The sequence below is a fragment of the Octopus bimaculoides genome, chromosome 27, assembly GCF_046866305.1.
Source record: "Octopus bimaculoides isolate indiv1 chromosome 27, ASM4686630v1, whole genome shotgun sequence".
Lineage (NCBI taxonomy): Eukaryota > Metazoa > Mollusca > Cephalopoda > Octopoda > Octopodidae > Octopus > Octopus bimaculoides.
In genome coordinates, this window is record NC_142954.1 from 12,804,264 (window position 1) to 12,817,727 (window position 13,464).

General features: G+C 39.2%; 1 protein-coding gene across 6 annotated transcripts in view; it reads left to right on the forward strand.

Moving 5' to 3' along the window:
- The window catches only part of LOC106881904 (voltage-gated inwardly rectifying potassium channel KCNH6), a 258,767-nt gene extending 245,673 nt beyond the window's left edge, over positions 1-13,094 (forward strand). For 2 of the 6 annotated variants that reach the window (XR_016238608.1, XR_016238607.1), the window contains 4 exons: positions 1,031-1,469; positions 3,652-3,691; positions 11,805-12,102; positions 12,417-13,094. Coding sequence is in view for 4 of the 6 variants with exons in the window: in XM_089343314.1 (XP_089199440.1) it covers positions 1,031-1,469; positions 12,417-12,530 (553 nt within the window). In the remaining 2 variants the exon portion in view is untranslated. The remainder of the gene's footprint in view (positions 1-1,030; positions 1,470-3,651; positions 3,692-11,804; positions 12,103-12,416) is intronic. The other 4 variants (XM_089343317.1, XM_089343315.1, XM_089343314.1 and 1 more) reach the window with 2 other exon arrangements.
- The last annotated feature ends 370 nt before the right edge of the window (positions 13,095-13,464 follow it).

A 13,464-nucleotide genomic window follows, 5' to 3' on the forward strand; every position in this document is an offset into this window, starting at 1 on the left:
TATCAAATTTCTCTGCACAGTTAAAGGTAATAAAATTTTGAATGGACATATCTGAATTCTGCAGTGACAAGGTTAATGGATGTGTATTGTTGCATGACAACATTTAAGCGATGACCACGTCATGTTCACCTGCCCTGCAAACAGTATTTCTCACAGACAAGTGATTTTTCACATCAGAACATGACTCAATATCCTTTGTTTCATCCATTCTGGAACAGAAATTAAACTTAAAAGCAATGATGCATAAATATCCCTCCATTCGTCTTCTCCACCCACTATTCCTGGAAGGGTTGTGATGCTAGTCTTCAGGTACCTTTTCCTGTCAGATGCAACCATTATTAGACTTTCTGGCAGGATTCCCAAGCATGATCTGAGACTATGGATATTATTCCAATCATCTCATTCTTGATCTAACCTAGGTCTCCTGTTGGTCAGCTTTCCTTGAAGAATCTGTCTTACAAACCTTTTCTGTGACATTAAAATCATGTGTCTGCATGTAGTACCAGGGCTGTAATCTCTCAGGGCAGAGCTCAACCTGGAAAGACTCCCTGATCTCCAAGCTACGCTCCTTGTCAAGGAACCCCATTTTGGCCACTTGTTTTCATGGTTGTACTCTTTTGGTCATTATTTAACATTCAGGTCCATAGGTGAGGATAGGCACAAAAACTGAATCGAAGATAGCGTGTTTGGTTTCTTTTTACTGATTATGATGTCTGTAATACCAGACCTGTGACATTTCAATGCGGAGAAGTAAAGGCTCAATTTGGACAGATTCCCTGATCTCCAACTATGCACCTTGCCAAGTAACATTACGCCAGAGACCCTTTCAGGGAACCCCATTTTGGCCACTTGTGATCTTACCCTTTCAATCATTACCCAAAATTCATGAACCTAGGTGAAAATAAGCATGATATCTGAATTGAAGATAGTGAGTTTGGTTTCTTTTTTTTTTTTTTTTTTTTTACCAATCTTTCCTCTTTTGATAAAATTTCTAATTTTTGTCTTTGTTTTCTTTCTTTTCAATTTCCAGGCAGCTTTGCAGGTTAGAAAAAAAAATGAGCTCAGATATATCAATGATTTTAAGCATTTTACGCAACCAGTATTCAACTGCTGCTGTATCAGTCCCAGCCGTAAGTTTCAGTGGAGGTGCTCAAATCAGCTCTTCGTCACAGGCCCCAGCCAGTGGCAGTTATACAGCGCCAGTCTCTTGTAAAACAGCTGTATCAGAGCCGAAAACAACAGCAGGAAGTAACTATCAAGCATTTCCAAAATCTAGTGAACAACAACAACTACATCAACAACAGCAACAACATCAACAACAACAGCAACAGCAGCAGCAGCAGCAACAACATTCGCAGCAGCTGGATTCAAATGTAACAAACATGGTGGGTGGGGATGTGAGTTCCGTTCCAGATGATGATGTATTCCAGTTCCCCCCTCCGCCTCCTCCTTATTCAAGTGATGTCCAGGTAAAGATAGAAAATTTTAATTCTTCAATTTCTTTTCTGAAAGCCATTAAAAAAACGATGTTAGTCCCTATTTTCAATGAAACAATATAGAGACATAGATCCAAACTCACACAGTTTACTAGTTTCAGCTTAAGAGCTATGGCCATGCTGGGGCATGGCTGTTAGCTATGTTACACTTTTCCTACTTGAAACCTCCTCTGATGTATGGCTTTTGTGAATGAGAGGGTTTGGTGTTGCTGCCCTCATCTGCGTTTCCTTCTGTGATACCAAGATATGGATTCAGAGAATCATATGGTTGTCACAGAAAGTTCTTCTACTGGACTCAGCTGACAGACCACAAAACAGCCCAATACAGAGAAATGTTATGTAGTATGTCTATGAAGCTGAAATCCAGAAGATCTGATTGATGAAATTATTTCATAAGGTATATATAAACCATAAAATATCAGGTGGTACAAGAGATGAATAAATATTTATTTAACCACATGACATCCTAAGGATTACAGCTGTTTCACAGCCTTCTTCATGTTGTAATAATTTCAGTGTGGAAGAAATTATGCTTATATGTTTGTATTACTATGCATTATACAGTAAAATTGCATATTTACAAATCAATACAAATAAAGAAAGCTAGATCATCAGAGTATCATGGTTACACCAACGATTCGACTAATGGCAGTACCCCAGCATGGCCACAGCTCTTGTGCTAAAACTAGTAACAGAATAAAAGAATAAAGAAAGAGAATCAGAATTCTGTATCTGTGTGTGTGTGTAATAGCTAAGGCATTTAGTACAAAAGCTTGGATATTATTGTCTAAACTCTGTATTCACAATTCGTAGTAATAAAGAGTGGCTGTCTGATGAGGTGCAATATTTATGTAACATGTGTGACATGCCTACTTTAAAAGCGTCTTTCCTACATGTGCACATTACATGCAAACAAACAAACATATTCATCTGCATGTGTATGTGTGTGTGTAATGAAATATCTCACTTTATAAAATGTCTAATTACTAAATCATTCTGCTGCTTTCTAAAAAAGAATGAAGTAGTACCATACATGATTGAATCTGACTAAAAACAAGAAAAATAAGTCCCTCTCTGATATATTCTAAAGGAGCAGAGTGTATTAGTTACAATATTAATTACTTGATTAATTAATTAGACCTCAGCTTATTACAAACGACAGTTGAAATATATCTGACAAAATACAAAGCATTCTGTTTATCTTTTTTACTCTTTTGGTCTGATTGGGTATATAAAAATGATGAAACAGAAAGCCTTCCATTTTGTCAGCTATACATTTACACATACACTCACACACATCACATACACACACTCATAATATATATTGCACACAGACACACATATATATACACATATATCTACACATACACATATATCTACACATACACACACACATGTAAAAAGGCACATTGTCATCATTTCACGTCCGTTTTCCATGCTGGCATGGGTTGGACAGCTTGACTGGGGGCTGTCTTGGCAAAAGACCGCACCAGGCTTCACTGTCTGTTTTGACAGGGCTTTCATCACTGGATGCCCTTCTTAACACCAACCCCCTTACAGAGTGGTATACAAGTACATATACCATCATCATTTAACATCCACACCAGCATGGGTTAGACGGTTTGACTGGAACCGGTAAGCCAGAGAACTGATTGGTAAGACCAGCCATGATGAATACTTAATACTATAAAATTTGAATATAACACATATATACATATATATATATATATATATATATATATATATATATATATATATATATATATATATGCACACACATAGCACATATGCTCCTGGATTCTTGTGAGACAACCTTACAGAAGGCAAGCAGTACACAACCAACACTACAGTACACCGTCACCGTAGCAACTGAACTGCTCCCCACCTCTTGCCCATTGTCATATCATAAGACATATATTCAAATATTTCCCTACAACAATCCTGATAATCCAGGAGGATTCTTAATCTAACATAAAAATGACCTTTCAGCATGATTTCTATCACAAATTTTCGAAAACAAAAAGACAAGCAGATAAAATGCCATAGAACTCGACCCTCTTCTAATAACAGACCAAACTATAGTGCTGCCGTTCTATTCACTTTATCAATCTAAAACTCTTTCTCTTACTTCCTTTCTTTGCTGCTTCTTCTCCAGGATTCTTAGTAGAGTTGTCCAATATAACTCTCTTTGGCAGGTAGGTTTATATATGTTTTCATTTTTTTATAATTAATTGATTTTTTTTTCTAATTAATATTTTTGTTATTCAGTTTCTTGTTTATTCCTCTTTGCTTTATTGTCTATTTATCTTCTGCTTTTGTTTATTCCTCTTTCCCCCCCCCCTAAATCAGTGTCTGACAATAAGCAGCTTTAAGATGTTTGCACTCTGTTGTCTGTTTACCTACCTACCTGTAGCTATCTATCTAACTATACCTATCTATCTATATCTATCTATCTATATTTATATCTATATCTATATGTATCTATCTATAACTATTTATCTATCTATCTATCATCATCATCATCATCATCATCGTTTAACGTCCGCTTTCCATGCTAGCATGGGTTGGACGATTTGACTGAGGACTGGTGAAACCGGATGGCAACACCAGGCTCCAGTCTGATTTGGCAGAGTTTCTACAGCTGGATGCCCTTCCTAACGCCAACCACTCAGAGAGTGTAGTGGGTGCTTTTACGTGTCACCCGCACGAAAACGGCCACGCTCGAAATGGTGTCTTTTATGTGCCACCCGCACAAGCCAGTCCAGGGGCACTGGCAACGATCTCGCTCGAAAATCCTACAGGAGCCAGTCAGGCGGTACTGGCAACGGCCACGCTCAAAATGGTGCATCTCATGTGCCACCCGCACAAGAACCAGTCCAGGGGCACTGGCAACGATCTTACTTGGCTTGCCGGGTCTTCTCACGCACAGCACATTTCCAAAGGTCTCGGTCAGTAGTCATCGCCTCGGTGAGGCCCAATGTACGAAGGTCTTGCCTCACCACCTCAGCCTAGGTCTTCCTGGGCCTACCTCTTCCACGGGTTCCCTCAACTGTTAGGGTGTGGCACTTTTTCACGCAGCTATCCTCCTCCATTCTCACCACATGTCCATACCAGCGCAATCGTCTCTCTTGCACGCCACAACTGATGCTTCTAATGTTCAGCTTTTCTCTCAAGATACTTACACTCTGACGGGTATTCACATTGACATTACACATCCAACGGAGCATACTGGCTTCATTCCTTGCGAGCTTACGTATGTCCTCAGCAGTTACAGCCCATGTTTCACTGATTTATCTACCTACCCAGTTGGTTTGCCCTAACCAATGCAACTCTTCTTCACCAGGCGTCTCAGTCTTCCTTAGTAGTTTTCTTATTCTCAAACTTCATATCCATTATGTTCCACAAGTTGATCTTTGCTCTTCTTGGTTTACTGATACTTTCATGACCTTGCGTGGAGGCGCAATGGCCCAGTGGTTAGGGCAGCAGACTCACGGTCATAGGATCGCGGTTTCGATTCCCAGACCGGGCGTTGTGAGTGTTTATTGAGCGAAAACACCTAAAGTTCCATGAGGCTCCGGCAGGGGATGGTGGCGAACCCTGCTGTACTCTTCCACCATAACTTTCTCTCACTCTTACTTCTTGTTTCTGTTGTGCCTGTAATTCAAAGGGTCAGCCTTGTCACACTGTGTCACGCTGAATATCCCCGAGAACTACATTAAGGGTACACGTGTCTGTGGAGTGCTCAGCCACTTGCACGTTAATTTCACTAACAGGCTGTTCCGTTGATCGGATCAACTGGAACCCTCGACGTCGTAAGCGACGGAGTGCCAGCAACATGTCCTTGCATGAATTTCCAAAGGAGGAGTCCACTGGATATTTCATCCTTACTTCTGTAGCTATGTCTTGCATAAAATGTTCTTCCTCTGATTACCGAAATGATGGTAGGAAGACTACCATACATCCAACCCTTTGTGGCTTGTTGCTGCCAAGAAAGATTGAGAACTGCACTAAGCATACATACCATTAAGCTTCTTTTGAAGCCCATGCTGAAGAGCCATAGAGAAATACTGCTTCAAAGACTGCTTTGAAGAAATCCCTTTTCATGTTGTTAAGAAGGGAGGACTTTTGTATAATTCTGTCTGTCTAGGGCATTACATGCTTTTGCAGTCCTTACTTAGGCATCCTTTTCTGTTGAAACGATGTTAATTTGCAGGTAATTAAAAGTCATCAACCATCATCAGATTGACATCATTCAGTTTACTAGCTATCACCTGTTTTGTAACAGGTGATACCTTTGTGTACATTTGCAGGCGTCTGTATGTGTGTGTGTGACTGCCTATATCTTTTTAACTGGCTGATGAGGTCGGAGTGTCTTGACATGCTTGCAAGTTCTGCTAGAAAAAGCAGTTTAATCTATTAAAAATATCACACTAATCAGTAAACCATGTGCCTTCACAGCACATGGCTGAGTGGTTAATATCATGTGCGGACAGGATGCCGAATGCATTTTTGCCAAAGGGCGCCAAAGACAAGATGCTCAACGGACACAATGCCAAACGAACATAAAGTTGAATGGATACAATGCTGAATGGACATAATGCTGAATGCACACAGTGCCAAATGGACATAAAGCCAAATGGACACAATGCTGAACGGACATAAAGCCGAACGCACACAATGTCAAATGGACATAAAGCCAAATGGACAAAAAGCCGAACAGACACAATGCTGAATGGACACAATGCCAAATGGACATAAAGCCGAACAGACACAGTAATAACACATTCCTACCTATATAATTTAATGACCAATTCACCAATTTGACACTTAAGATTTAATGAGATTAAATTTTAATTTTTGCATGTCTTTTCGGCATCTTGCTTGTTTGGTTTTATGTCCGTTTGGCATTGTGTTCATTTGGCTTCTTGGCTTCAGCTTCTTGTCCTTTGGCAAAAGTGCATTTAACATTCTGTCCATGTACCAGTTAATATATTCAGCTCACGATCATCTGGTCCTGAGTTCAATTCCCGGCAACGTGTTGCATCCTTAAGCAAGACACTTTATTTCATGTTGCTCCAGTCCACTCAGCTGGCAATAATGTCTTGTACCTGTAATTCAATGAGCCAGGTGTGTCTGTGGAGTACTCAACCGCTTGTACGTTAATTTCACAAGCAGGCTGTTCCATTGATTATTGTTGTGTCAGTTTGAGAGGCAAGAACTGGCTAGTTTGAACAGGAAACAGGTAGAACATTTGAGCCAGTTATGGCTAAAAGGTATGCATGTCTGTGGAGTACTCAACCACTTGCACATTAATTTCATGAGCAGGCTGTTCCATCGATCCAATCAACTGGAAACCTTGTCATAAACAACCGAGTGTCCAGTCACCCATTATCACTGTCTGAAAAAGTAGAAAGTTACTTTAGATAATGTAGTCTTATTTATCCTCACCACCTCTTGATAAAGGGGTGACAGTCACGCCTGGAAGGCTTTTGATTGTAGGGCTGCACAATCAGAACTGATCTAGTTTACAGGATAAACATTTTAAGTAGTTCAGATGTTTTTTAAGCCCAGGTCAAACAATTAAACAGAAGTATATCTTTTTATATTTATCTAATGAATTCTTTCACATTTTTGAGTGAAGAAAGAGTATGAAGCGATTTCCAGTAAATTTGTCTGCTATTTCTTGCAGGTTAAACAACCAGCTTCAAAATTCCCCCGTTGCTTTCGTCCAAAATCTCAGAATTTTTAAAGGGAGATAACTATCTCGCACTAGCCTTCTCAAGGGAGATAACATACGCTTTATATTTCGTTTTTGTATTTGGTTTGCAAGATTTTTAATGATACAGATTTAACTGTATCTTGGGTGGGTCATTTTCCTAATAATAAACACATGCACTGCTTCTTTTTTCTTTATCATTTGTTAATTGCTTAACTATTTAACCGATTGTCGCGAATTGAATAGTGACGAAAAGACTGACAAAAGTTACTGATAGATAGACCAGCAGAATCATTAATCAAACAACTGATTAGTTAATTGGTTAAATAGTTAACCAAATAATAAAGTAAATAACAGCAGTGCGTATATATTTTTGGCATTATGACCCTCTTGAGAAACAACTTAATGACATATATACATATATATTCTTTTTTATTATTAAAGCTGCAAAGACATCACAAAAGATCTTGATCACAACTGCCCAACGGATGGGAACGTGAAACTCTGAGTAGCAGTTTTGTTGTAATGTTTTTGCAGTTTTAATTTTTAAAATGCATATTACTCTACCTCTGGTGTTCGAGTACTATTTTTTTTTTCAACCTTGGTTGTTTTACGTTCTGAGCACAGCTCTTCTTCGGAAACGGGAAACACAGGAAAGTCCAAAGGAAAGGGAAGAAGGAAGGAAAAATATCACCAAGTCCACATGTAGTTACATTTTGGAATGTATATATATATATATATATATATATATATATATATATATATATATATATAGATATATACACACACACACACACACACACACACACACACACACACACACACACACACACACACACACACACACACACACACACACACACACACGCGTGTGTGTGTGTGTGGTTATATAACCTTTGCTCTGTTTTAATCTAAAATTGCATATTTGCTATTAATGATGGTATCATCATCATCATCGTTTAACGTCCGCTTTCCATGCTAGCATGGGTTGGACAATTTGACTGAGGACTGGTGAAACCAGATGGCTACACCAGGCTCCAATCTGATTTGGCAGAGTTTCTACAGCTGGATGCCCTTCCCAACGCCAACCACTCCGAGAGTGTAGTGGGTGCTTTTAGTTTTTCCTTTGGTAGCAGATTGTGTTGAATTATTACATTTACTGGTCTTTCGTCATTCCTGATCCCTCTTTACACCTTTCCCTTTTCTTAGCTCTTTTACTCATCACTTCCCTGGCTTTTCATGTTCCATCCTGTCTTACACCTTTCCCTTTTCATAGCTCTTTTACGCTTCACTTCCCTGGCTTTTCATGTTCCATCCTGTCTTACACCTTTCCCTTTTCATAGCTCTTTTACGCTTCACTTCCCTGGCTTTTCATGTTCCATCCAATCTTACACCTTTCCCTTTTCATAGCTCTTTTACGCTTCACTTCCCTGGCTTTTCATGTTCCATCCTGTCTGCTGTAGAATGCATGTTCTTATGCTTATTGTTGCTTTCTCCCACCTCTTTTGCCATTTTACTAAGCACTCTATTCAATATTAATATTACTAATATTATTATTATTATTAAGGCGGTGAGCTGGCAGAGTCATCAGCACACTGGACGAAATGTTTTGCAGCATTTCGGAAGAAGCTAGGTTCTGAGTTCAAATTCTGCCAAGGTTGACTTTGCCTTTCATCCTTTCAGGGTCAATAAATTAAGTACCAGTCAAGTACTGGGGTTGATGAAACCAACTTTATCCCTCCCCCAAAATTTCAGACCTTGTGCCTTTAGTAGAAAGGATCATCATCATCATCATCATCATCATCATCATCATCATCATCCTCAAGGTGGTGAGCTGGCAGAATCGTTAACATGCTGGGCAAAATGTTTTGCAGCATTTTGTCCATCTTCAGGTTCTGAGTTCAAATTCCACTGTGGTTGGCTTTACCTTTCATCTTTCTGGTGAAATAAGCACTAGGGTCGATATAATCGACTAGACCCTTCCCCCAAACTTTTCAACGTTTTGTGCCTAGAGTAGAAATAATGATAATAATTATTATTATAGAGTGGGAGAGCAGTGCATGTCATCAAAGTGACACTGGGGTAAAATATACGAAGCCCATTATACCCATCATGACTACCCATCTGATAAGGGTACACCAGGCACATGCATCACTACCATATGTGCATAACATGATGATCCCATATCAAGATAAACAGCACATGACCTCGCAGGTGGGGCCCAGTTAGAATTTTCTTCAGGTCAAGTAACCCATCCCTCTCAAAAGGTCCCTGAATAAGGGTCATTTAAGGATGTTGAAAGAGACACTCGTGTTTCCAAAGGTGAATTATTCAAACCCCAAAGAATTCCTCTCAACACATGGCTATGATGCTCTCCCGCTACTTCTGCTCATGATCAGAGATGCACATATCGTCAGCCACCAAGGGACATGTTCAACTGACAAGCAAATCTGTGGTATTGAGCAGAATATTTGCTGTAGCCCATCTTTTATATCAAGACAAAACAATGTACATGATAACACTTCCAATCAATTAAGATGAGAAGCCATGAAAGCCACAGCCTGGATCTGCATCAGGACATTATTATTATTATTATTATTATTATTATTAAGGTGGCAAGCTGGCAGAAACGTTAGCATGCCAGGCAAAACGCTTAGTGGTATTTTGTCTGTCTTTATATTCTGAGTTCAAATTCCACCAAGGTCAACTTTGCCTTTCATACTTTCGTGGTCGATAAATTAAGTACCAATTATGTACTGGAGTCAATCTAATCAACTGGCCCCTTCCCTCAAAATTTTGGGCCTTGTGCCTAGAATAAAATATTATTATTATTATCATTTATTATTATTATTATTATTATGATTGTGAGCTGAGAGACTCATTAGCACATTGGACAAACTACTTAGTGGCATATCTCCCAGTGCTTTACTTTCTGTGATCAAATTCTGTTGAGGTCAACTTTCCGTTTCATCCTTTTGTGATTGATGAAATAAAGTACCAGTCAAGTACTGGGGTCAGTGTAGTTCACTAATCCCCTCCCAGAAACTTGCTGGCATTGTGCCAGAATAGGAAACCATGAGGGTGGTGAGCTTGCCAAATCATTAGTGTGCCAGACAAATTCTAAGTAATTTTTTTTTTTCTGGTTTTTTAGAATGAAAGACCAGTCTTATTTTTGGATGGAAATATACAATAATTGAAGGCACATAGGTTAGTGGTTAGGCTATTCAACTCATGATTATGAGATCATGAGTTCAATACCATGTGGCGTGTTGTGTCCTTGTGCAGGACACGTTATTTCACATTGCTTCAGTCCACTCAACTGGCAAAAATAAGTTGTATCTGTATTTCAAATGGGCACATGTCTGTGGAGTACTCAGCCACTTGGACTCAGTGCTCTTTATATGACACTAGCACAGGTGAGGTCTGTTTTGGCATGTTTTTTACAGTTGGATGCCCTTCCAAACACCAACCACTTTACAGTGTAGTTTGGATGCTTTTATATGGCACCAGCACTGACTGGGTCACCAAAGTAACTCACAAGACAAGGAATTTTGAGAGGGGAGGGAGCAATAGAAGAGGTGATCTTGTGTCAGATGTCTACCTGGGAAGAGAGAGAGAAAACAAGAGAGGAAGAGATCGGGCAGAAATAGGTGTGCTGCTGTAGAGGCGATTCATGATTACCCAGCCAGAGGGAAGAGCAAAATAATCCTGGGTGTGGCAATAGACTGATCAATATATGCTAATTAAAAAATAATCCAGGGCATGGCAGTAAAACCCTACCAGATTCACCATTCTCAATAAATGTTTCATCACTAAACGCATAGTATGCAGCGATGAAAACTGCAAGGGAAACTGAACAAGAAATAAATGGTAAAACATTAAGCTACATTAAGTCTGTGGAGTACTCAGCCACATTAATTTCGTGCGAGTACCATTTAGATGCATGTGCTTTTATCACCATCCTAACCTCATTAACACCACACCAAATGCCATATGAAATATGAGGTTATTCAGTTGCATCTTGGGAGGGTCATTATGCCAATAACAAACACATGCACTGACTAGTTCACTTCGTTATTATTCTTTTATACATGTTTCTGTCATCAGACTGCAGCCATGCTGGGGCATCGCCTTGAAGAATTTTAATCGAATGAATTGACCCCAGTATTTTTGTTCATTTTTTAAGCGTGGTACCTATTCTATTGGCCTCTTATGCTGAACTGCTAAATTACGGGGAATGTAAACGTACCAACACCAGTTAGGGGAACAAACACTCACACACATTCACACATATATATATACGTATAATACGACAGGCTTCTTTCAGTTTCCATCTCCCAAATCTACTCACAAGGCTTGGTCAGCCCGAGTCTATAGTAAAAGACATTTGCCCAAGGTGCCACACAGGGGGACTGAACCCATAGCCATGTGGTTGGGAAGCAAGCCACTCCTGTGCCTATACTGGTTAACTAACCAATTAACTTATCAATTATTTGTTCAGTGATTTGATTTGATCAGTTTGTCATAACCCTGTCGGTGTCATTTACATAATAAATTCATTTGTTTCTCGTTTATTCTTTTACTTGTTTCAGTCATTTGACTGTGGCCATGCTAGAGCACCACCTTTATAGTCGAGCAAATCGACCCCAGAGCTTATTCTATCGGTCTCTTTTGAGACACCAGCATCGGTTGTAAAGCAATGCTGGAGGGGGGACAAACAGACACACAAACACACAAACACACACATACATATATATATATATACGACGGGCTTCTTCCAGTTTCCATCTACAAAATCCACTCACAAGGCTTTGGTCGGCCCGAGGCTATAGTAGAAGACACTTGTTCAAGGTGCCATGCAGTGGGACTGAACCGGGAACCATGTGGTTGGTAAGCAAGCTACTTATCACACAGCTACTCGTTTATTTGATTTTTGTTTGTTTTTTTTTGTTGTTGATTCTTAAAGTTTTGTGTTTTTCATCATACATAGTAGCATATTATGAGTTTAATAGTCTTCTCTTCTATCTTGGAAGGGTCATTATGCTAATAACAAACATGCACTAGTTGTATTTCACTTCATTATTATTCATTTAATGAATCAGTCAGTTTGCCGTAATACTTTTGTTGTCATTTACATAATAAATTAATTTGTTTATTTTTTATTGATTCTTAAACATGTTTCTTGTGTTTTTTTTTTTTCAAAGATTGGTGTCCCATACCAGGTCAGCTCATCTGAAGATTTGTGTTGCTGTGAAGGACCTGTAGATCACCATTTCACTCCGTCACCTTCTCCTTCTTTGGAATATCCCATGTTTTAAACCCGGAGTAATTAAACACACAAGGAGTACTACTTTGATTACTACTACTACTACTACTACTACAGCGTTGGAGCCATCAGAACAGCAACAGCAAAAGAAAGAAAAAAAAACAAAAGCAAAATATAAACAAAAACAAACACGAGTTTTTGGAGCAAGTTGCTACTCTCCCAAATGGAAAATGGTATTGTCAAGAATGGCCTGATGAGCATTCTTGAAGTTTTTCGCACACACACACACACACACTGTCACCCTCTTCTTTAACCTGAACCTTAACCCCTAAGCCATCCCTACCCCTCCTGCCAAAGTCGTTGCTTGTGTAAAAAGCTGGTGGTGCCAGTGTGTTCTGTGAGGTATCGCAGAACGTCAGTTCTTCCCAGTAGCTTCAATGATTAACCCTTTCCCTAACCCCCACCTCCATCACACACACTGCCCCCAACACATACACACACACACACACAAACTCATCCCCCCCCCACACACACACATATTCCCTTTATCTTGCCCCACCCCCACCCCTCCCGCCTCTTTCAAACAGCAGCCATAAGAAAAAAAAAAAAAAAGAAAGCACAGACATTCTGTATAGAAAGATCTAGAAAACACAGTTATGTTATTTGAAATTCTGAAGAGTGAAATAGTGAGAATAAAAAAAAATTACAACAAAACAATGAACAACACAAAAGGGATTTTTTTTCTGCGATACTCTAAATACCAATATCAGTGATAATGCCAAAAACGATAATGATACTTGATATATATTTAGTATATGACATTGAAAATTACAGATCAGAATAATATACAGGCATACACACACACACACACACACACGCACAATCATATGTTTATACATATCTACATACACTAACATATATACATAGATATATGTACACATACTATAACACACAGACACACATATATGTGTGTGTGTATATATATA